Genomic DNA, 25,426 nt, shown 5'->3' with positions numbered 1-25,426 from the left:
TTTTTCACATTTCCTATTTCATATTCATATTTTTTTTCATATTTTTTTCTGGCTGTAGCATGTTATAATAATGGAAAAATATTTAGCCATTTGGGTTGTGTTTGTACATCTTTAAATGAAATAGAATATGTTAAATTTTTTAAATAAAGTTCAAAACAAGACTTCAAATTCTGATTGGTGTTGGAAGTAGAAATGAAAAGGTACCTATAGGACAGAATCAATAGATTTTTCTTTTGTTTGTTCATAGAATATCAATTAACATTCAACACAACACAATTTATATTTTGCTTGCTATAGTTAGTTTGAATACTAGTGTTATTTTCACTGCATTTGGTCTTACAAATTTGGGGCTTACAGTAAAGAAGCTATTGATTTTTTTTATACATATTTATGAAAAGTTAATTATAATTTAACACAAGCATTTACTCATATTATATTATTTATAAATAAACCCAACACAATTTAAATTCTACTTTCTGTAGTATGCTGCAAAAACAGGTTAAGCTATTGAATTGTTTGCTATTTAAAATATTAATTATAATTCAACTTACAATTTCTTTTAATGAAAATGATAATTTACCCAACACTTCTTTTTACATTCTGCTTGCTGTATTCAGGTGCTAAAACAAGGCACTCTTTAATGAATTTGGATTGCCAAATTTGAGTCATTCAGTCAAGAAGCTGTTAAATGTTTTTGAATTTCAATTTTTAATTATAATTCAACCCAAAAGTTAATTGAAATTCTGCTTACTGTAATAATTTAAAACAACAGGGCACTCTTTAATGTACTTGGTTTGACATATTTGGGCCCTTCAGTAAAGAAGCTATTATTTTTTTAAGAAGCTGTTTTTTGTTTGTTTGTTTTTAAAATGCTAATTATAATTCGCCCCAACATTCACTTACATTCTGCTTGCTTCATTAATCTGCAAAAACAGGGCACTATTCAATGAGTTTAATATTATATATTTGGGTCATTCAGTTAGGAACCTATTGATTTTTATTATTATTATTATTATTTAAAATATTAATTATAATTCAACCCAACACTTCATTTAAATTTTGCTTGCTGTAGTAAGGTGCAGAAACAGAGCACTCTTTAATCCATTTGCTTTAAAATTTAACAAAAAAAAATTGAGCACTTCAGCAAAGAAGCTTTATTTTTGTATTTAAAAAGTTAATTATAAATCAAACCAACACTTTCATTTAAATTCTGCTTGTGGTATTAAGCTGCAAAATCAGGGCACTCTTGAATCGACAAATGTCAGCCCTTCAGTAAAGATTTTTATGAAATAATTTGTATAGAAAATATTAATTATAATTTAACTTGATATTTAATTTAAATTCTGCTTCTTGTAATACGTTGCAGTAACAGTTTTTTAATGCATTTGGACTTACAATTTTGGTTCCTACAGTAAAGAATGTTTGGTCTGTACAATTATAATTCACCACAACACTTCATATGAACTCGGATTGGTGTAAATAATTAAATATTAAATATAATAGGGGACCTTTTAGTGCATTTGGCTTGACAAATTTGGGCACTCCATTATAGAAGCAATTGCCTTTTATGCAAAATCTATTATAATTTAACTAATAAGGGGGGTGGCGTCTCTACTATTTGCAGATGATGATGTTCTTTTGGCTGAACCATATTGATGCTTCCAGCGCTCGCTGGAGTGTGAAGCGGTTGGCGTGCGGGTCAGCACCTTCAAGTCTGAGTCCATGGTCTTAGCCCAGAAAAGGATGGCATGCCCACTCCAGGCAAGGGGAAAGGACCTGCCCCAGGTGGAGGAGTTTAAGTATCTTGGGGTCTTGTGCACGAGTGATGGGAAGAGGGATCGTGAGATCAGGTGGCAGCAGTAATGCGGTCACTGTACCGGACTGTAGTGGTGAAGAGGGAGCTGAGCCAAAAGGCAAAGCTTTCTGTTTACCAGTCGGTCTACATCCCGACCCTCACCTATGGTCATGAGCTGCGGGTAATGACCGAAAGAATGAGATCGCGAATACAAGCGGTGGAAATGAGCTTTCTTCGTCGGGTTGCGGGCTACACGCTGTGTGATAGAGTGAGGAGCTCGGAGTAGAGCCGCTACTCAACCCGCATTGAGAGAAGCCAGGTGAGGGAGTTCGGGCGTCTAATCGGGATGCCCCATGGACGCCTCCGGGTGTTCCAGGCACGGCCTACCGGGACAAGACGCCGGGGTCGTCCTAGGACCCGCTGGAGGGATTATATCACCAAGTTGGCCTGGAAGCGGCTTGGGGTCCCCGGGAATGAGAGGACGTTGCGGGGACAGGGTCGTCTGGGATTCTCTGCTCTCTCAACTGCTACCGCGACCCTATCTGGACTAGAGGTTAACGATGATGATGGTGATGATGGTGATGATGAATTTAACTAATTTAACACTACACTTTATTCAGACTTTACTTGTGGTAAACTGTATGAACAATAAGCTCTTTAATGCATTTGATTTTACAAGTTTGTTGACTACAGTAAAGAAGCTATTAAGTTATATACTTTTTTCTTATATGTACGTAGAATATTAATTATAAATCAACATAACACTTAAATTATGTTCATGAAGTTAGTATGGTACAATTAGGAAGGTCTTAATTACTGTGGAAACAGCTATTAAATGATTCTTTAACACATCTGGATTTACAATTTTGAGCCCTATAGTAAGGAAGCTATTGAGTTTTGATGGTTAAAACATGACAAAAGGTTTTCTTCAAATTCTGCTTGCTGCACTATCAGTAATAGGATGGTCTGTAATTTGGTTTCACAATTGTGCGCCCTGGAAACTGATGATTATGATATTATGACCAATGTTTTGAACTTTAACACAACTCAAATTCTAATTGTAGTAAGGTGTGATAATAGAGTACACTTTAATGCAATTGGCCTAGAGGCTACTGCTTTTTGATTGTTTAAAGCAGTAATTAAATGTAGAATTCATTGAAATGAAATTTGTTTTGCTGCTGTTAGTTGGATCAATAGAACAGTCTTTAATGCCTTGTGCTTCACAAGTCTGGGCCCTGTAATATTAATTTATTTAATAATAAATGAGTGTCGTAAACTATTTTAATCTAGCTCCGTGTCAGTAACTACATTTTCTATAAAATCATTTTAGATCCGGCCCAGTCGTTATTTTTCTCTTTCTAATTTGTTTGTAATATTTGTTTATTTTCCAAAATAAAAGTCTGTGTGCATTTACAATCTGTTTGAGGAGATTTAAAAGTAGTTAGAGCTTGTGTGCAGGACAATAATCTGGATAGTATGATGGTGGTCCAGCAGGGGCAGACATCTCGTCATATGCTCTCTAACGCTATTCACAACGGACATACAATAAAACCAACTTTTCCGTTACCACACATTCCATCTCTTGTTCAAATGTCAGGTGATTACACTCGTATACGGATTTGTTTAACCTGACTTCGTTTTTCTGAAGATGGCATGGCATGTTTTTTCTCTTTGAGATATAGTCTGGAGGCGAAATGCTGGCTGTTAGCATCCGTGTTGCTCTCATTTTCTTACAACTTTAAGATAAAAAAAACCAAGAAAAAAAAATTAAATCAAGCTTTCAACCGTTATTTTATCCTGTTTCAGAAGCTACACAAAAAACATCAAAATACTGCAGTACTTCATTTTTTTCATAAACTCATAAACTGTTATAACTAACTATATATACTATATATAACATAACTATTTGTTTAGTCTGCTGACTGTCAGAGTCTGACTCCGTGTTCCTTCTGAAATGCCTGCTCTGATCAAACCTTGAAGAATAAAACTATGTCCCGCCCACAATTACTTCCTGCCAGTGTAGCCTGTTAGGATGTCACGTTAAGAAAGAAAAATGCGTTCACGTCGACTCTTATTTGAGTGTTGGTAGCTGCAAGTACCGTCTTTACAGTTAATAACCGCTTATAATCCTAATTTTCTGCATGGCATTAAAGCAGCTCCAGCTTGAGCTAATTACCTCCCCTGCCCCCCGATGTGATCGTACATCACAGTGTTTTCTTTTTAGGCATCTTTGTTTGGAGTCTGTATTAAGTATCAATAAACAAATGTTCAGTAGATGTGTTTCACTTCGTCATTGCAGCTGCTGTCAGAAGGTCATACAAAAAGGCCACAGATCATATTTCCCATGCCGTGGCAGACCACCTTTAACATAGCCCTGGACAGTCTGCCAGTGGAGGCTACAAAACAGGTAAAAACACATTGTTTACACACTTCAATTAGGTTGTTTTGTCTATTTGAAATATGGTGTCTTTAGTTGTCTTGTTGAAATAAATAATAATAAAAATAAAATAAATGTTTTATCGATACTTTTTATCAGTTGTCTTATTTTGAGAGTAATTATGAAAATAATATGGTTATATAATATGCACTCACTAATTCATTGTTGAAATTAGGTTAAATTCAAGTCTCTGAACAGCCTGAAGAACATCTTTTTATTTGTGGAGGAGAGGCCAAAACGCAGAGAGAAAAAAAAACTTAGAAGGACTTTTTAAAAATACGCTGGCTAGTTTCAGCTTTGGCTGCTTTGCTTTTGCTGACCTCTTGAAATCGCGCATGTTCAGCACGGTGATCCTGTTTTAAGTGTCTCTAAGTTTGTTCGGACTGTTTTCGCGGTTGTTCCTCCACAGCTTATTCACTAATGGCTGGGTTCGCAGTTCAGTCCCAGACCTGTCAACGTTCGGTTTTGACGTCAGCCCGAATTTCATTTTAAACTAAAATTCAACGTCTGTCCGACGTTTGGGATTGATGTCAATGTTGGGTTTTGACGTCCGCCTGTTTTTCATTTTCAGCTATAATTCAACATCTGCCCGAGATTGATGTTTTAGGTCAAGCCAACGCTGGGGTTACCTAAATTTAAGCTTCCAGTCCAAAGTCTTTTTAGTAGCATACTTTTAAGCATTAATATCAGAAGGCATTAACTCGCGCTTAGCGTTAAAGCGTTATGACATTCGCATGGCAGGGCAGGCGAAGAACAGACAGTATGTGACAAACATGCAGAGATGGACGCAACAACAGGAAACCGGCCAAGGCCAAAAACAGAAGTAGGTCTGCGCTTAACCATCGGGCTTTGGTGTTTTCGTTAGAACATGAGGTTTTCGCATCCATATATGGTAAACCATATGTCCACTGCACCCACTAAACAGGAACATGTACACATTTATAGGTTCAGCGTATACGCACACACATATTCAGCTTCAGGGTATAAAAGGAGTCAGAACACACTGGGAGGTCAGAGCTTACTTGGGAGATACATGATGCATGTTCTCTGTTTGTAACCTCTTCAGAATTCTGTAATAAAACTGTGTTTGTTTCACTTCAGTCTGATCTACTTGTCTCGTTTTTTGCATCAAGGAACACGCAGGACTGGGTTCGTCCGCAGCGGGAACGTGTTTGGTCACAACACTTCATGTGAGTGAATATCCCCAATACAAATGCATTTAAGTTCAACATCTGAATCGCAGACAATGGAGTAACGCTCTCGTTTTGCACAAACTCAACCGCATTATTCTGACCGGCCCATGACTGCTCACATCAAAATACACTACCTACTGTGGGGCATTGTGGGATTGTTTGAGTGCACTGCACTCTGCAGTTCTGCATTATGTTTTCGACACCAAAGTGAGTAGGGCACAGTTTCTGCTGCCCAACAGAGTTATGGAATAACATGAAGCGCACTGTAAAAAGACAGTGTGTTCATTATATTGAGTCTGGCGCCATCTATTGGATGTTTCAGAAACAGTATATTGGAAGACACTAACTGCCGAGACTTTCTTGCAAGGCCTCCTGAGCCTGACCTCACATCCACCAGTGGCTATTTAAAGGCAGCCACGCTGGCCTTCAGAGAGCTGGTAGTACAGAGCATGCCATGCAGCTCAAAATATTATAGATATTTGTATCAATGTTGTAGATAACTGTCCATCAGCATGTAAACCTGACCAAGTCAACTGCAGGCTGTGGGCTGAGCCTCAGTTGCCTGTAATCTTTGTATCAATGGAGACTTTATAACAGGAAATTTGTATTTTTTTTTTACATGAGATCCAAGCACCTATTTGAATAGCCCAATATGCATCAACCCTGACCTAACTGTAACCCCAAACCTGTAAACCCAAACTTATGCCCAAAACCTACCTATCACTCCACTCCAAACCTAATCCACTAGTACTAATTCTAAGCCTGCTAAGAATAAACTGACATTCAAAAATGGTTAAATAATGAATTTACGATCAATAGTTTTAATAAAGTTACCCATAGCCAGTACATGGGAATCAGCCTGCATAACGAACAATAAGAAAGTAAATGGTTTTATGTGTCTTGGAAGAGGAATTTTTGTTAAGAGGGAGGTAACCAGGGTAACACTTTATTTGGACAGCACTTGCAAATGCTTCAAAGATGTTTCATAGATAATTGAAATGTCCTAAACTATCCTTAAAACATAAAACATAACATCAAATCCAATGTTTAGTCCAAACTTGGTACTAATACTCAGCCTGGTGAGAAATTAGTGTGTAAAATTGTTTGATCACAATAAGTGAATGAAGAGTGATTTTCTTTTAAGATAAAACTTCAGTTTGAAATACTGTAGTAATAATAAATGGTCAAACAGTGGCGCTGAACTTCAGCTCATTTGATTTCAGCTCAGCCTCAGTTACACCATTCAAAACACCAGAGAGGAAAAAAAAGATTTTGTTCATCATTGCGTTTACTATTCAAGACATAACCACGCCTCCTGGTTCTGAGCTCACACCCACAGTGCATCACATCGAAGGTGACAATTTAAATGCAACCTACCTGGCCTTCAGAGGGCTGGACACTACAGAGCAGACCATGCAGCTCGCTTCGACTTTAATGATGTTTGTATCAATGCTGTGGATAAATGGACTCAGACCAGCAGCATATGAAGCTGATCCACTCAGCTGCAGACTGTGGACTGAGCCTCAGAAGCCTGATCTTTCTATGAATGGAGACTTTGTGATTGGGGGGAGTTTCTCCATTCATTTCTACATGCGATCCGAGAAAAACATTTACACCAGACCGCCACTCCAGCTGCAGTGCACAGGGAGGTCTGTCTGTGAGTGTGGAGTGAATATTGTAGGAAGCACTACAAAGTGATTTTTATTATAATCAAATTGTCATGTTTTGCAGTTATGGGCTACTACTCGTGATAGTGACAGTTGCAATTACAAACTGAAACAACGGAAAATCTCAATATGTCTTAATATTATGTAACTTATATTTCCAAACAGTATGGATTTCAGGCAGCTGCGCTTCGCCCGTGCCATGGAGTTCACCATCCAGGAGATCAACAACAGAACAGATCTCCTCCCGGGAATCACGTTAGGATACCAGATTTACGACTCGTGCTCTGAAGCGCCGATGGCTGTTAAAATTGCATTTCTGCTGACTAATGGCATGGCCCCATTTTTCAATTATACTGATTCCTGTTCAAAGTCTGCAGCTGCCGCTGTATCAGCAGTGGTGGGAGAGACCACTTCCTCTCCATCTCTTGCCTTAGCCAGAATGCTGGGCCTTTTTAGAATTCTACAGGTATCTGTCCTGTTGTTGACTGTGATGAGTTTAATATGCGAAGTTATGTCCAAGGTTTTATGTGGTAAATGATTAAATAACCGTATCAAATGGCACACATAAACGTTAGAAGTTAACACGCTTCTCAAATAATGCTTCTGTTTTCCCTTTTCTATACTGAATAACAGGTGAGTCCGTACTCAACCTGCGCATGTCTGAGCGATAAGCTCCAGTATCCTGCCTTCTTCAGGACCATACCCAGTGACGACCACCAAGCGGTCGCAGTAGCAAAAATGATGAAGTATTTTGGCTGGACATGGATTGGGGCAGTGCGCAGCGACAATGATTATGGCAATTATGGAATGGCGTCGTTTCTAAAGGCTGCGCAGGAGGAGGGAATCTGTGTGGAGTACTCCGAGTCCTACTACAGAACACAACCGCGCAGTAAACTGGAGAGAGTGACAAACATCATACGGAGATCAACAGCCCGGGTAATAGTAACGTTTATTAACTCAGGCGACATGAGATATCTGTTGGAGGAACTGTCAAAACACCAACTGCCTCCACTTCAGTGGGTTGGATCATATTGGATAACAAATCCAGAACTTCTGCGCTTTAACATGTGCGCTGGGGCGATAGGTTATGGCATTCCCCGCTCGGTGATTCCAGGACTTCGTGAGTTTCTTCTGGATCTCTCTCCAGAACAAGCACTGAAATCTCCTCTGCTAACGGAGTTTTGGGAGAGCTCGTTCAGCTGTAGCCTAAAAGGGAAGACTGGCTCCTCAGGGGGCGCGCAGGAATGTGATGGCAGCCAGGACATACGCGCGCTGCAGAATCCGTATACAGACACGTCGCAGCTGCGCATCACTAACCTGGTTTACAAATCTACGTATGCCATAGCGCATGCCATCCACGGTGTTATCTGTAATGACACGCAGTGCGACAAGAGCGCTAAATTTGCACCATGGCAGGTATGAAACTGCATTATTTAAAAACAGATGCCTAACTTTCCTTTAATTGAAACAAGCGCAGCGTATCTGTGTGCACGGTGGTAAAACGCTTTTATTAAAGCTGTTGACAATAAAAAAAAAAACAGAAAATAGTGTTTCAGTTCCTAATGGCTTCGTAGTGTGATTTGTTTTCTTTTAATGTATTGATGTCAGTATGTAAAGAATCTGAAAGTGGCTGATTCAAAATGCATGTGGTGGTTTCCTAACGGGATCTAAAGGTGATCTACAGGAAATTGTGGTCTTTATTGGAAATCCATTATGCAAAACCATTATGTTTTAATCCTCAAGGTTTTTAATGGTCCCATTTCAGCCACCCCGGAAATATATACATAAGTTAGTCTCTTTAATGATTGTGCTCATTAATACTTAATTTATTTAAACATCAGATTACAGTTCTATTCACATTTGTTTATTTAATACCACTGCAGATACTGAACCAGCTCAAGAAAGTGAACTTCACTACAAAGAATGGTTATCAGGTCACATTTGACTCTAACAGTGACCCTGTAGCTGACTTTGAGCTTGTAAACTGGCAGTTTAAGCAAGATGGCTCTCTAGAATTTGTCACAGTCGGCCGTTATGACTCATCCAAACCAAGAGATCAAGAAATCAGTGTGAGCAAAGCGATCAGATGGCTGGAGGGACAAACTGAGGTACAGTACAACACTAAAAGTAGAGTTTTCTAGAGTCAGAAAAGCATTAAGCTGTGCTTAGCAATATGACACCTGGATGTTTTTTAATACACACTGTGACACACACTGCTTGTCTCTTGTTTTTCAGGTGCCAAGATCAGTGTGCAGTGAGAGCTGTCCCCGAGGGACCAGGAAGGCTGTGCAGAAAGGAAGGCCAATCTGCTGCTATGACTGTATACCATGTGCAGAAGGAGAGATCAGTAACAAGACAGGTTGTGTATCACAATAAAGGAGGCAATTTTCTTGGGGACAGTCTTTTTTACTCTCTTGTTATTCTGCCTAATATGCAAATATTAGGTCAAATTTGATATGGTTCTAAATCGACTATTTTAATCATACAGACTCCTTGAACTGTGTTCAATGTCCTCCTGAGTTCTGGCCCAACATCCAGCGAGACAGCTGCCTTCCCAAGCCTGTGGAGTTCCTGTCCTGGGACGACACTCTGAGCATCATCCTGACAGCATTTTCCATCGCTGGGGCCTTCATATCTGTATGTGTGACTGCTGTATTCTACAAACACAGAACTTCTCCCATTGTTCGAGCAAACAACTCAGAGCTGAGCTTCCTGCTGCTCTTCTCACTGACTCTGTGTTTCCTCTGCTCACTTACTTTCATTGGTCAGCCCTCTGATTGGTCCTGTATGCTGCGTCACACAGCGTTTGGGATCACCTTCGTCCTCTGCATCTCCTGTGTTCTGGGGAAAACAATGGTGGTGTTAATGGCCTTCAGAGCTACACTTCCAGGCAGTGATGTCATGAAATGGTTTGGGCCTCTACAGCAGAGACTCAGTGTACTTGTTTTCACTCTCATACAGGTCCTAATTTGTGTTCTTTGGTTAACAATTTCACCTCCTTTTCCCTTTAAAAATCTAAAACACTACAAGGAAAGAATTATTTTAGAATGTGAATTAGGTTCAGCTATAGGTTTCTGGGCTGTGCTGGGTTATATAGGATTTCTGGCTCTTTTGTGTTTTATTTTGGCTTTTCTAGCACGGAAGCTGCCTGATAACTTTAATGAAGCCAAGTTCATCACATTCAGCATGCTCATATTCTGTGCAGTGTGGCTTACCTTTATCCCAGCTTATGTCAGCTCTCCTGGAAAGTTCACTGTAGCTGTAGAGATATTTGCTATTCTGGCCTCAAGCTTTGGATTGATTACTTGTATTTTTGCTCCCAAATGTTTCATAATCATGTTTAGGCCAGAGCAGAATACCAAGAAACACCTTATGAGTAAAGTTCCCTCCAAGTCTCTTTGAGACTGCATTTTAAATAAATAAAACGGTACAAATGTGGCTTAGGGCTTTATTTAAAATGTTCTGATTTATTTTTATGTTTATTTATACACAGCTGCTTACATATTTTAAAATAAACTCTACTTTATGTTGTTACATGTAAACATTTACAAACAATCTATTCACATTTGCTGCTTAATTGATAATAAATAATAATGTTTAATACTAAATTGAACTAAATTATGTATAAATTGGAACTAGATAATAATTCTATAGCAAAATAGAATCATGATGATCATTTTAAAATATATATTATTTATTGCATTCAATAGTAAACAAGTAATGAGCGGTTTCTATCTAATTAGTACTTCATGAGTAGGATGGCCATCTCTGTCATTATCACTGTGTCCTATGTGGCATCTTGTAGCTGATGTAACAGAATTGGAAGTTTGCTTTATCCTTGATCTGCATTATCCTTGATATCCAATGATGGGGCATTAGCGACAGTTAGAATAGGCACACGCTTGTTTTACAGGGGGAGAAAAACTTGATACATCTGAACATTACAGTTACATGTGCATTTTGAGCAGTTCATTGTAAATTCTTGGAAAACAATGTGAAATTTATCTCTTCTTTTCTGCCTTGACAGTCATCTACTCTTCTGGGATGTACACCACAATTTTTGGGTACATTGCAAACTTTTGCTCAGCCAAAACAGTTATTTGTTTAGGCAAAAGAGTATTAGTGAGGTTGGGCACATGCTATGTGATTAGGGTTGGCTCAGTGTTCCAGTTTATTCCTAATTTGTTTGATGGGGTTGTAGTGAAATCTATATTTAGGTCAGACTAATTCTTTCTGGACCAAAAACTATATACACCAATCAATAACATTATGACCGCCTCCTTGTTTCTATGGTCATTGTCCATTTAATCACCTCCACTTCCTTTATAGGTGCACTTTATAGTTTTACAAATACAGACTGTAGTCCATTTGTTTCTCTGCATACTTTGCTAGCCCCCTTTAACTCTGTTCTTCAGTGGTCATCCTTGAGACCTTCATCAGTGGTCACAGGATGCTGCCCACATGACGGTGTTGGCTGGATATTTTTGGTTGACTATTCTCAAGCCAGCAGTGACACTGAGGTGTTCAAAAGCTCCAGCAGCACTGCTGTGTCTGATCCACTCATACCACACAGAACACAGTAACACACCACCACCATGTCAGTGTTACTGCAGTGCTGAGAATGATCCACCACCCAAATAGTACCTGCTCTGTGAGGGTCCATGGGGGTCCTGACCACTGAGGAACAGGGTAAAAGGGGGCTAACAAAGTATCAGAGAAACAGATGGACTACAGTCTGTAACTGTAGAACTACAAAGTGCAGCTATACAGTAAGTGGAGCTGATAAAATGGACAAAGAGTGTAGAAACAAGGAGGTGGTCATAACGTTATGCCTGCTCAGTGTACTTGAGCATTGTCATATGTAAAGATGGAAATGCTTCAATTTTCTGTTCAGTGAGATGCAGAAATTTACAGTTGCACTGTGAATACTTTCCTTAATTAAGTTCCTGTTTAACTGTCTCAGAATATTGAGTTCTAAACATTTATGCAAGCCTTGGCTTAATGTGTCTCAATAGAAGCATGTGTGATGGTCAGTGTTGGTTGCAGGGGGATGCCTATAGTGTAACACCTATTTTAATAGGCCACTGTACATTTTTCTTAGATGATATCTTGCATTTAAGTTGCATTCTACTAATTATCGTAACATTTACCAACCTTGACCTAACTTTAACCTTAAACTTAATCCTAAAAACCTAACCATTACTCTGGTCCAAACCCAAATCTGCTAGTACTAATTCTAACCCTGCTGACAATCAACTGGCTTTTAACAAACACTTTGATAAAGAATTAAAGATATATAGAAAGTCTATTGGGGGCTTTCTAAATAAAGTTAAGCCATAGCTAGTAGATGGGGATTAGCCTTTACCAGACTGGAGAGGAAAGCTGGGTGCACCCAAACATTATGTACAAATGTGCTTTTTTAACATCTCATTCTTAATTCCTGGACATTATTGTAGAATTGTTCCCCTCTATACCATCTTCATGAGCATCTGACATGACAGAATAGTTAGATAGTTTTGACTGAGCTGTCTAATAACTTTGCATAAGGAACAATAAGAAAAGAAAGGGCCTCATGTGTCTTGGAAGTGGTGCTTTTGATCAAAGGAAGGTAACCAGAGTGACACATTATTTGGGCCGCACTCTGCAAATGCTTCAAAAGATGCTTCATAGATCACTGTATTAATTATTTTTTAGAAATAGTTTTCCCCAGACCTATTCTTAATATCAGCTCAAACATAAAATTTAACCTCAGTCTTAACTCGGTACTAATACTAAGCCTAGTGTGAAATTAGTCTTGGTCTAAAATCGTTTGGTCACAAAAGATGATCAGACAGTGGCACAAAACTAAATGCAATGCTTTATGTGAGTGAATATCACCCAAGACATAAGTGTTTGAGTTTGACATTAGAATTGCTGATAATGGAGTCTTCTTTTGCGCAAAATTTAAATCATAATTCTCAGCGGCGTATGACCACTTTGCTCATAACGTCACAATTATTTAGTTAGTTTTCATTTAAAAAAGCACTTCATTATTTTTTATTTGGAGACTGAACCAAATAGTGGCTCTGAACTGAATACGGCTCTTAGATATTAACAGGAGAAATGCTCAAAATTCCAAGCCTGAATTGTGGCTTTGTAAAACACACCCCTATTTTGTGCAAATAGCCTAAATTCATATTTCCTACAAAGGATGGGGCCTGCAGTTATCTCAACTCAGCCTCACGTACACCATTCAAAACACCAGAGAGAGAGAGAAAAACAGCTATATCCTTCACTACACTTACTATTCAACACATAACCACGCCCCCTGACTCTGAGCTCACACACAGAGTGAATCACAACAAGGTGACTATGTAAATGCAGTCTGCCTGGCATTCAGAGAGGTTGGCTACAGAGCACATCATGCAGCTCACATCGGCTTTACTGATATTTGTATCTGTCCTGTGGATAAATGGACCAACAGCAAATAAAACTGATCTGGTCAGCTGCAGGCTGTGGTCCGAGCCTCAGATGCTTGGTCTTTATATGAATGGAGACTTTGTAATTGGGGGGCTTTTCTCCATTCATTACATCCTGAGATCAGAGCAGAACACCTACACTAGACCGCCACTACAGCCACAGTGCTCTGGGAGGTCTGTCTGTGAGTCTTTATAAGAAAAGTATGACCTTTTGCAGTCATGCGCACCTTATTGTGTTAGTCACAGATACAAATACTAACTAAAACAACAGAACCTCTAATGTTGTCTTTTGTATCTAAACAGCATGGATTTCAGGCAACTGCGCTTCGCTCGCGCCATGGAGTTCACCATCCACGAAATCAACAACAGGACCGATCTCCTGCCGGGAATCACGTTAGGATACCAGATCCACGACTCGTGCGCTGCAGTGCCGATGTCTGTTAAAGTTGCTTTTCAGTTTGCAAACGGCATAGAACCATTTTACAATGATACTGATTCCTGTTCAAAATCAGCAGCTGCCGCTGTTCCTGCTGTGGTTGGAGAGTCTAATTCCTCCCCCTCCATAAGCATGACCGGAATGCTGGGTCTTTTTGGAATTCCACAGGTGAATCTCAGCTACATCAAATGGTGGCGCATTAGAAATCTAACTTATTATTGATTGTTGTGGCAATGATTTTAAAATGCTGCCGAAGAAAGTTTAATATACTAAGTTATGTTGTATGTTTTATGCGTTAATTAGTTAAATAACGGTATCAAATGCCACATATAATCGCTGGAGTTCAACCACGCTTCTCAAATGACGTTTTACCCTTTTTCATCCTGAATTAACAGGTGAGTTACTACGCAACCTGCGCATGTCTGAGCGACAAGCGTCAGTATCCTGCTTTTCTCAGGACTGTTCCTAGTGACCACTACCAAGCAGCCGCGCTGGCAAAAATGGTCAAGCATTTTGGCTGGACATGGATTGGGGCAGTGCGCAGCGACACAGACTATGGAAATTATGGAATGGCGTCGTTTCTAAAGGCTGCGCAGGAGGAGGGAATCTGTGTGGAGTACTCCGAGTCCTACTACAGAACACAACCGCGCAGTAAACTGGAGAGAGTGGCGAACGTCATCCGGAGATCAACAGCGCGGGTAATAGTAGCGTTTGTGCACACAGGCGACATGAAATTTCTATTGGAGGAACTGGCTAAGCAGCCGCCGCCTCCCCTTCAGTGGATCGGTTCATTCTGGATTATAGATCCAGAACTTCTGCGCTTTAACATGTGCGCTGGGGCGATAGGATTTGGGATCCCCCGATCGGTGATTCCAGGTCTTCGTGAGTTTCTTCTGGATCTCTCTCCAGCACAAGCACTGAAATCTCCTCTGCTAACGGAGTTTTGGGAGAGCTCGTTCAGCTGTAGCCTAAAAGGCTCCTCAGAGGGCGCGCGGAAATGTAACGGCAGCGAGGATATCCGCGCGCTGCAGAACCCGTATACAGACACGTCGCAGCTGCGCATCACTAACCTGGTGTATAAAGCTACGTATGCCATAGCGCATGCCATCCACGGTGTTATCTGTAATGACACGCAGTGCGACAAGAGCGCTAAATTCACACCATGGCAGGTAAAAAACAGCTACATATAAAAACAGACCCCTAACATTGCCTTGTAATCGAAATGAGCGTACAGTGTATTTGTGTACATTGTGGTAAAAAAGCCTTTATTAACGCTGCTGAAAAAGAACGCATAAAAACATTGTGCGTCTTTCGTTACTATGGGATTTGAAGTGTGTTTCGTCTTTTTAATGGGTTGGTATCACAACGGAAAGGACGCCAATGGTTTGAACGGTGACCGCTGGCGGATTCCAAATTAATTTGATGGGTTTTTTTTCCAGAATGGCATCTAAAGGTGTTCTACAAGAAATGAGTGGTCTCTATTGTATAGCTTTAAAAGAATTCTCATTAGAAACAAAACCATTTGGTGATGGGTTAGTAGGGTTTTGCTTTTTTTAATGGGTTGATTTCACAAGGCAAATGACTGTAATGGTCTGACCAATGCCTGAGTCTAAATGCATTTGACAGTTTCCTAATGGTCTTAATTGTGATAGCTTCTTATGGTCTTTTTTCAGCAGGGAGGTATACATTAAAGTCTCCATACTGTTTAATGTTCAATAATAGTGTTTTAGTAATTTATTTTAATATTACATCACAGTTCTGTTCACAGTTTTACATTTCATACCACTACAGATACTAAATCAACTCAAAAGAGTAAACTTCACTACAAAGAATGGTTATCAGGTCACGTTTGACTCCAACGGTGATCCTATAGCCGTCTACGAGCTCATAAACTGGCAGTTTGAGAAAGATGGCTCAATAGATTTTGTCACAGTTGGCCGTTATGACTCATCCAAACCAAGAGGTCAAGAATTCAGTATGAACAGAGCTATCAGCTGGCTGGGGGGACAGACCGAGGTACAGTACAACACTTGAAGTACTAATCTGTGCAGGGCATTATGACACTTGGACCTTTTATACATACTATAAAGAACCTGCATTAGTTTAATGTCTTTCAGGCACCAAGATCTGTGTGTAGTGAGAGCTGTCCTCCAGGAACCAGGAAGGCTGTGCAGAAAGGAAAGCCAGTCTGCTGCTATGACTGTATACCATGCGCAGAAGGAGAGATCAGCAACAAGACAGGTTTTGTATTGCTATACAGTGGGTACCTCTCTTGAGGACAGTCATGGTTTGTTTTTTTTCATTTATTTGTGATTCTGTCTAATATTCTAATATTAGTTCAAATCTAATATGGTTCTGAATATGCCATCTAATTGCATAGACTCTTTGAACTGTGCACAATGTCCTCCTGAATTCTGGCCCAATGCCCAGCGACACAGCTGCCTTCCCAAGCCTGTGGAGTTCCTGTCCTGGGACGACACTCTGAGCATCATCCTGACAGTGTTCTCTATCACTGGGGCCTTCATAGCTGTATGTGTGGCTGCTGTTTTCTACAAACACAGAACTTCTCCGATCGTCCGAGCAAACAACTCAGAGCTGAGCTTCCTGCTGCTCTTCTCACTGACTCTGTGTTTTCTCTGTTCGCTTACTTTCATTGGTCGGCCCTCCAAGTGGTCCTGTATGCTGCGTCACACAGCGTTTGGGATCACCTTTGTCCTCTGCATCTCCTGTGTTCTGGGGAAAACAATAGTGGTGTTAATGGCCTTCAGAGCTACACTTCCAGGCAGTAATGCCATGAAATGGTTTGGGCCTTCACAGCAGAGACTCAGTGTTCTTGCTTTCACCCTCATACAGGTCCTAATTTGTGTGCTTTGGTTAACAATATCTCCTCCTCTCCCCTTCAAAAATCCAAAACACTACAAGGAAAAGATCATTCTTGAATGTGGATTAGGTTCACCTGTAGGTTTCTGGGCTGTTCTAGGTTATATAGGGTTTCTGGCTCTTTTGTGTTTTGTTTTAGCTTTTCTAGCACGGAAGCTGCCTGATAACTTTAATGAAGCCAGGTTCATCACATTCAGCATGCTCATATTCTGTGCAGTGTGGGTTTCCTTTATCCCAGCTTATGTCAGCTCTCCTGGAAAGTTCACTGTAGCTGTAGAGATATTTGCCATTCTGGCCTCAAGCTTTGGATTGATTATTTGTATTTTTGCTCCCAAATGTTTCATAATCGTGTTTAGGCCAGAGCAGAATACCAAGAAACACATAATGGGTAAAGCACCCTCCAAGTCTCTTTGAGACTCTATGGTAATTGTATTATATCGTAAAGCACTTTATTTAAAAGGTCCTAATTTATGATTATGTTTATATCTATAGAGCTGCTGTCTTTTTAATTAAACTGTATTTTATGTAGTGATGTGTAAATATTTTTAAGTAAGCTTTTCACAGTTACCACTTCATTGCTAATAAATAATAATGCATAGAATTTTCTATAAAATGGTCTTTCAGCACTTCAAGATAAGTGGAAATGTGATGATAATTTTAGAATATATTGCTTATTGCATTCCACATTAAACAAGTAATAAGTGGCTTGTATGTAGTTCAGACTTGGGGAGTAGGATGGACCTGTCCTATGTAGCATCTCTTAACTGACGTAACAAAATCGGAAGTTTGCATTCTACTTGGCTGTGGTGTCAGTTAGTATAGATGGATGCATCTTTCACAAGGGAAGAAAAACTTGATACACCTGAACATCACATTTACCTGTGAATTTTGAATTTTTTATTGTAAATTCTTGGGCAACATTATAAAACTGACCATCTTCTTTCTGCTTAAATAGTCATTTACACTTCTTTGAAGGCAATTTGCAGTTGGTAATATTGCAGGTTTTTTGCATTTGTTTAGTCACAAGGGTATTTGTGTGGCACATTCTAGGTGTGTATGGCTTAGTGTTCCAGTTTATTCTTAATTTGTTTGCTGGGGTTGTAGTGAGAGCTAGATTTAGGTCAGACTAATTCTTTCTGGACTGACTCTTATATACTTGAGCATTTTCATAAATAAAGATGGAAAGGCCTTAACTCTCTGGTCAGGGAGATGCAGAAGTTTACATTTAGTGTGATGTGAATAATTTCCTTAATTTAGTTACTGTTTAACTGTAGAAGAACATTGAGTTACAAATATTTGTTCAAGCCTTAGTTTCACGTGTATCAAAAGAAGCATGCTTAAGGGTTAGTGGTAGTTGCGGGGGCAACTATATACCTATATGCTAACACATATTTGGATAACCCACCATACATTTTCTTAGATGCTTATGTTGCTTTTGATTTACATTCTAATATTTATCAGTTAAATATACCAACCTTGACCTAACTGTAACCTTAACCTTATGCCCAAAATCCTAAATATCACTCTTGTCCAAATCTAAATCCACTAGTATTAATTCTATGCCTGCTTAATATCAACTGACTTTCAACAAATAGTTAAATAATGAATTTAAAAAAATAAATAAAAAATCTATTGGGGGCTTTTGAAATAAAGTTACCCCATAGCTACTAGATGGGAATCAGCCTTTACGAGACTGAGGAGGAAAGCTTGGAACACCCAAAAATTACAGACATATATTCCTGTTGAACATCTTGTTCTTAATCTCTGAACATTATTATGAAATTGCTCCCCTCTCCAGCACCTTGAAGAGTACCTGACATGACAGAATTGGCAGATAGTTTTGACTGAGCTCTCTAATAACTTTGGATACAGAACAATAAAAAAATAATAGGGTTCTTGTGTGTAATGGTGCGGAGCGATGAGGAGGCAGACGCATGTGCGAAGACAAGCGAGATTTATTTGGGGCAAATCCAGGGTCATGGTCATAACAGTCCAGGGTCAGGGAGTCAACACAAAGATAAGGAGAGACAGACATAACGCAAATACACACAGGGAAAAACACACAATGGAGCCGAAAAACACCAAAGGATCAAACAACTCACTTCAAACAATACAAACAATACATACAAAGACCAGCAACCACACAGGGGAAAACACAGGGCTTAAATACAAGTGGGCAAACAAGGGATAACAGGACACAGGTGGAAACACAGGTGGTAACACTCAGGGGTGGACACAAAAGCAGACACAGACAGAACAAAAGGCCCACATGGAGCAACAGACACCAGCGGAACAGGAGGCCCACAGGGAGCAACAGACACAAGCAGAACAGGAGGCCCACAGGGAGCAGCAGACCCAGAAGAGGGTGGGACGGGTGGGAACAAAGGGGCTGCAAAGTCCATGGAGGCAGGTGAGCCAGCAGCATGTCCAGGGAGGCAGGCGAGCCTGCAGCGACATCCACGGTAACAGGCAGCAGGTCCAGAAGCATGGCGACAGGTGGCAGGTCCAGAGGCGCGGCGACAGGCGGCGGGTCTGGAGGCATGCCGACAGGCGGCAGCGTAGAGGCCATGGGATCAGGAAGTCGGGTGGTGTCGACAAAGCCAGGAACTGGCACAGGCTGGGCGGCCTCCATAATGCTGCAAAACCCTGGAGGAACAAACAGAAATGGGACACTCACAGCCACTCCCTTCACTTGAACTATGGGAAGCTTGCAGTGGAACTTGAGAACGAGCCGAGTGCCGTAAAAAGGGTTTTCTGCATGTTCCGTCCATCTAACCTCGTCTTGTGCTTCAGGTCACTCCTCCCTACAGCGATGCACAACACAGGCATACCCAAGGTGCTTACCTGGGATCTTGTCGTAATAAACCAAAGCCGGATGTTTCTTCGAAGTTTTACAGGAACAATGAGTTTCCTGTGTACCCTCAGTGCCAGGGGATTTGCTGTCTCTGGCTTGGTGGAGTTGGGACACAGGTACCTCAGGTTGTATCGAAACAGCTAGAGTTTTGTCCCAACAGAACAATCACATACCAGAGTCTCGCTTACTTGCTGCTTCCTTTGGCAGCTGGTCTTTCTGTAATGGTGTGGAGTGATGAGGAGGTGGACGCATGTGTGAAGACAAGTGAGATTTATTTGGGGCAAATCCAGGGTCATGGTCATAACAGTCCAGGTTCAGGGAGCCAACACGGAAATAAGGAGGGACAGACATAACACAAATACACACATGGAAAAACACATAATGGAGCCAGAAAACACCAAAGGATCAAACAACTCACTTCAAACAGCACAAACAATACATACAATACATTCAAAGACCAGCGACCACACAGGGGAAAACACAGGTGGAAAACACAGGTCATAACACTCAGGGGCGGATTCAGAAAACAAGGGGGCCAAACTGGGAAGGAATCAAAACAAAGAAAGCACATGGACTAGACCAAAAGAAAAAGCACATGTAAGACTGGGAGGGGTCAATCGTGACACTGTGTCTTGGAAGAGGTACTTTTGTACAGAACATGCAAATGCTTTAAAGATGCTTCATAAATCGTTGTATTATTTATTGTTTAGTTTAACCAAAGCATATCCTTCATATCAAAAATAAATAAATAAAACTGTACCTCACTCTGGTGTTTAGCCTGAACTTGGAAATAATACTGAGCCTAATGTTAAATTAATGTTGGTGTAATTTTATGTAATGTTGGCCTAATTTTAAACTAATGTTGACCATCAGAATTCTCAGTGGCTCATGAATGCTTAGATTATAGGTTCAAATTTATATATTTTGACATCTCAACAGACACGTCATTCTTTTTTGAGAAGAATGTCTTCAGTTTTGAATATTTTGGTAATAATAAATGGTCAAACAGTGGTGCCGAACTTACAGCTCTTATACCAGAGAAATGCACACAAATTCAACATCTGAATTGCAGTTGAGTAAAACACACCACTGTTTTGCACAGTCCTAATTGCATATTTCCTGGAAATGATGGGGCTCAGCCTCAATTACAATATTCAAAACACCTGAGGCATAAAAGTAAAAAAAAAAAACTCTCCTCATTATATTTACTATTCAAGACTTAACCACGCCTCCCGATTCTGAGTTCACGCCCACAGTGCATCATAATAAGGTGACTATTTAAATACAGTCTACTTGGCCTTCAGAGGGCAGAACACTACAAGCAGACCATGCAGCTTAAGTCGACTTTAAAGATGTTTCTGTCAATGCTGTGGATAAATGGACTCAGACCAGCAGCAAGTAAAGCTGATCCGGTCAGCTGCAGACTGTGGTCCGAGCCTCAGATGCCCGGTCTTTACAAGAAAGGAGACTTTGTGATTGGAGGGATTTTCGCCATTCATTACTACATGAGATCAGAGCAGAACACTTACACCAGACAGCCGCCACAGCCACAGTGCTCTGGGAGGTCTGTCTGTGAGTGTAGGGAACGTTACAATGTAATCTTTATAATTGAATCGTCACTTGTTGCAGTCTTGTGCTACTTACTGTATTAGTGACCGTTGCAAATACTAATCAAGACAGAAAAAGTCATTTTGTCTTATTATCATGTAACTTATGTTTCTAAACAGTATGGATTTCAGGCAGCTGCGCTTCGCTCGTGCCATGGAGTTCACCATTCAAGAGATCAACAACAGAACAGATCTCCTCCCGGGAATCACGTTAGGATACCAGATACACGACTCGTGTGCTGCAGTGCCGATGGCTATTAAAGTTGCATTATTGTTGGCAAACGGCATGGAACCATTTTTCAGTGATACTGAATCCTGTTCAAAATCTGCAGCTGCAGCTGTTCCTGCTGTGGTGGGAGATTCTCCTTCCACCCCTTCAATTAGCATAGCCAGAATGCTGGGTCTGTTTGGAATTCCACAGGTGATTGTAATCTACAGCGGTGAAACATCAAACATCTAGCTTTTTATTTTTTTGTTATTAAATAAAAGTGATTTCACAATTTAATATAATAAGTTATGTCCAAGGTTTTATGCATTAAGTAGTCAAATAGAATCAAAAGCAACATAATTTAACCACGTTTTTCAAATGATGTTTTCCTCTTTTTTATACTGAACAACAGGTGAGTTACTACTCAACCTGCGCATGTCTGAGCGATAAGCGTCAGTATCCTGCTTTTCTCAGGACCGTGCCTAGTGACCACCACCAAGCGGCCGCACTGGCAAAAATGGTCAAGCACTTCGGCTGGACATGGATTGGGGCAGTGCGCAGCGACTCAGACTATGGAAATAATGGAATGGCGTCGTTTCTAAAGGCTGCGCAGGAGGAGGGAATCTGTGTGGAATACTCCGAGTCCTACTACAGAACAGAGCCGCGCAGTAAACTGGAGAGAGTGGCGAACGTCATCCGGAGATCAACAGCGCGGGTCATAGTAGCGTTTCTTCACTCAGGCGACATGAAGTTTCTTTTAGAGGAACTGGAGAGACAGCCGCCGCCTCCCCTTCAGTGGATCGGCAGCGAAACGTGGATCATTGATCCAGAGTTTCTGCGCTTTAACATGTGCGCTGGGGCGATAGGATTTGGAGTTCCCCGCTCGGTGATTCCAGGTCTTCGTGAGTTTCTTCTGGATCTCTCTCCAGCACAAGCACTGAAATCTCCTCTGCTAACGGAGTTTTGGGAGAGCTCGTTCAGCTGTAGCCTAAAAGGCTCCTCAGAGGGCGCGCGAGAATGTGACGGTAGCGAGGATATCCGCGCGCTGCAGAACCCGTATACAGACACGTCGCAGCTGCGCGTGACTAACCTGGTGTATAAAGCTACGTATGCCATAGCGCATGCCATCCACGGTGTTATCTGTAATGACACGCAGTGCGACAAGAGCGCTAAATTCACACCATGGCAGGTATAAAATTGCATTATTCAAAAACGTGTCTATAAATTACCTTGTATTTGAAATAAGCGCTGCATTTTAATATATTTTGTAAAAGGCTTTTATTAACATTGTCTTTCATTTGGATCCTGATGGGTTTGTAATGTGTATTGGCTTCATAAATTGGTTCATATCACAATGAGGATCTGAATGGTTTAACTGGTGACCAGTGGCTGATTCTAAATGCATCTGATGAATGTGACATTTAGGTGTTCTACAGAAAACTAGTGATGTCTATTGGAAATCATTAAGCCCAATCATTAATTCCCATTACAAAGCAAAACCATTTTATTTGTAATGATTTCTATTTTTTTTTTTTTTTGCTTTTTCTTTTCATTTTCAGGAGGAAAGTAAATGAAAATTAATTTACAGTTCCTTTAACAATTTTTTTCTATTGATGCAACTACAGATACTCGATCAAGCCAAGAAAGTGAACTTCACTACAAAGAATGGTTTTTGGGTCACATTTGACTCCAACGGTGATCCTGTGGCCGTCTATGAGCTTATAAACTGGCAGATTAAGAAAGATGGCTCAATAGATTTCATTACAGTGGGCCACTATGACTCCTCCAAACCAAGAGGTCAAGAGTTCCGTATGAGCAGAGCTATCAGCTGGCTGGGAGGAAAAACCGAGGTAGACTATAACACCTCCAAAACTGTTTGGCTAGAGCAAGAAAAATATTAATCTGTGCATGGTAGTATGACCTTTGGGCCTTTTCATATACTGTGAGAGATTTGCATTTGACGTTTGTCTTTCAGGTGCCGAGATCTGTGTGCAGTGAGAGCTGTCCTCCAGGGACAAGGAAGGCTGTGCAGAAAGGAAAGCCAGTCTGCTGCTATGACTGTATACCATGCGCAGAAGGAGAGATCAGCAACAAGACAGGTTGTGTATCAGTTTACTGTGGGCATCTCTACTGGGGAAAGTCATGTTTTGACCTTTTTCATTCCTTTGTGATTTTGTTTTTTTTATTTCTTTGTTATTCTCTGTCATGTTATTATTTAAAATCTAATATGGTTCCATGTGTGTTTGTCTAATCTCTTAGACTCTTTGAACTGTGTACAATGTCATCCTGAATTCTGGCCCAACACCCAGCGAGACAGCTGTCTTCCCAAACCTGTGGAGTTCCTGTCCTGGGACGACACTCTGAGCATCATCCTGACAGTGTTCTCCATCACTGGGGCCTTCACAGCTGTATGTGTGGCTGCTGTTTTCTACAAACACAGAACTTCTCCCATCGTCCGAGCAAACAACTCAGAGCTGAGCTTCCTGCTGCTCTTCTCACTGACTCTGTGTTTCCTCTGTTCACTTACTTTCATTGGTCAGCCCTCTGAGTGGTCCTGTATGCTGCGTCACACAGTGTTTGGGATCACCTTCGTCCTCTGCATCTCCTGTGTTCTGGGGAAAACAATGGTGGTGTTAATGGCCTTCAGAGCTACACTTCCAGGCAGTAATGCCATGAAATGGTTTGGGCCTCCACAGCAGAGACTCAGTGTTCTTGCATTCACTCTCATACAGGTCCTAATTTGTGTGCTTTGGTTAACAATATCACCCCCGTTTCCCTTTAAAAATCTAAAACACTACAAGGAAAAGATTATCTTAGAATGTGAATTAGGTTCAGCTATAGGTTTCTGGGCTGTGCTGGGTTATATAGGGTTTCTTGCTCTTTTGTGTTTTATTTTGGCTTTTCTAGCACGGAAGCTGCCTGATAACTTTAATGAAGCCAAGTTCATCACATTCAGCATGCTCATATTCTGTGCAGTGTGGCTTACCTTTATCCCAGCTTATGTCAGCTCTCCTGGAAAGTTCACTGTAGCTGTAGAGATATTTGCTATTCTGGCCTCAAGCTTTGGATTGATTATTTGTATTTTTGTTCCCAAGTGTTTCATAATCATTTTTAGGCCAGAACAGAACACCAAGAAACACCTTATGAGTAAAGTACCCTCCAAAGCTCTTTGAGACTCTCAAGAGTTTCTCACACAAATTGTATATGTAACACAAAAACACAAGGATTAGGCTTATATGTATATTTCAGCTTAACTTTCTTTTTAATTAAACTGTTTTTTGTGTTGCAAAGTGTAAATATGTATAAACAAGCTTTTCACACATATTTCTTAACTAATACTAAATACTAATATATAATTCTAAATTAAACTTAATTATCTATACAATGTCTTTCAACACTTTTAGGTAATTCATCTACAGCCAGATGGAATCCTCTTGACCTTTTTTCGGAAATACAAGCAATAATAAAATAAAGAGATCGGAATAAGTAAGTAATGAAAGGCTTCTATCGAATTAGGACCTGGTGAGTAGTATGGTCATCTCTCTCCCCATCACTCGGCATGATCCTGTTCTATGTACTATCTGATAATTAAGGTAACGGAACTGGCATTTTGCATTCTTCTCAACTATGTTGATCTGTCCAATAACATGGTGTTAGTGACAGTTAGAATATGATTGTCTTTTATGGGGTGTGAAAACTTGGTACACCTGAACTTTATATTTATATGTGCATTTTGAGCATTTTTGTTCTAAATCCTTGGGCACTATTATTAAATTGATGCCATCATCTCTACGGTGACAGACATCTACTATTCTGAGAAGGCTTTCCCATAGATTTTGGAAAATTGCTGGAATTTGGTTATCAGTCACAAGTGTGAGTGAGGTTGTGCAT

The 25,426-nt window shown here is 40.3% G+C and overlaps 3 protein-coding genes across 3 annotated transcripts; all 3 read left to right on the top strand.

The window, feature by feature from the left end:
• The first annotated feature begins 7,258 nt into the window (after positions 1-7,258).
• On the top strand, positions 7,259-10,494 carry LOC108437976 (extracellular calcium-sensing receptor-like). Its single transcript, XM_017715440.1, has 5 exons — positions 7,259-7,558; positions 7,726-8,508; positions 8,976-9,200; positions 9,328-9,451; positions 9,581-10,494. Exons 1-5 carry the CDS (start codon positions 7,259-7,261, stop codon positions 10,492-10,494), a joined length of 2,346 nt encoding a protein of 781 aa, XP_017570929.1.
• Positions 10,495-13,494: 3,000 nt separating this feature from the next.
• LOC108437977 (extracellular calcium-sensing receptor-like) lies at positions 13,495-17,967 on the top strand. Its single transcript, XM_017715441.2, has 6 exons — positions 13,495-13,724; positions 13,854-14,154; positions 14,382-15,155; positions 15,778-16,002; positions 16,104-16,227; positions 16,367-17,967. Exons 1-6 carry the CDS (start codon positions 13,495-13,497, stop codon positions 17,278-17,280), a joined length of 2,568 nt encoding a protein of 855 aa, XP_017570930.2. The 3' UTR covers positions 17,281-17,967.
• Positions 17,968-21,048: 3,081 nt separating this feature from the next.
• On the top strand, positions 21,049-24,840 carry LOC108437978 (extracellular calcium-sensing receptor-like). Its single transcript, XM_017715443.2, has 6 exons — positions 21,049-21,284; positions 21,448-21,748; positions 21,948-22,724; positions 23,161-23,385; positions 23,511-23,634; positions 23,795-24,840. Exons 1-6 carry the CDS (start codon positions 21,049-21,051, stop codon positions 24,706-24,708), a joined length of 2,577 nt encoding a protein of 858 aa, XP_017570932.2. The 3' UTR covers positions 24,709-24,840.
• The last annotated feature ends 586 nt before the right edge of the window (positions 24,841-25,426 follow it).

The sequence above is a fragment of the Pygocentrus nattereri genome, chromosome 7 (assembly GCF_015220715.1).
Source record: "Pygocentrus nattereri isolate fPygNat1 chromosome 7, fPygNat1.pri, whole genome shotgun sequence".
NCBI lineage: Eukaryota > Metazoa > Chordata > Actinopteri > Characiformes > Serrasalmidae > Pygocentrus > Pygocentrus nattereri.
The sequence above is the reverse complement of the archived record's forward strand: the minus strand, read 5'-3'. Positions and strand labels throughout refer to the sequence as shown.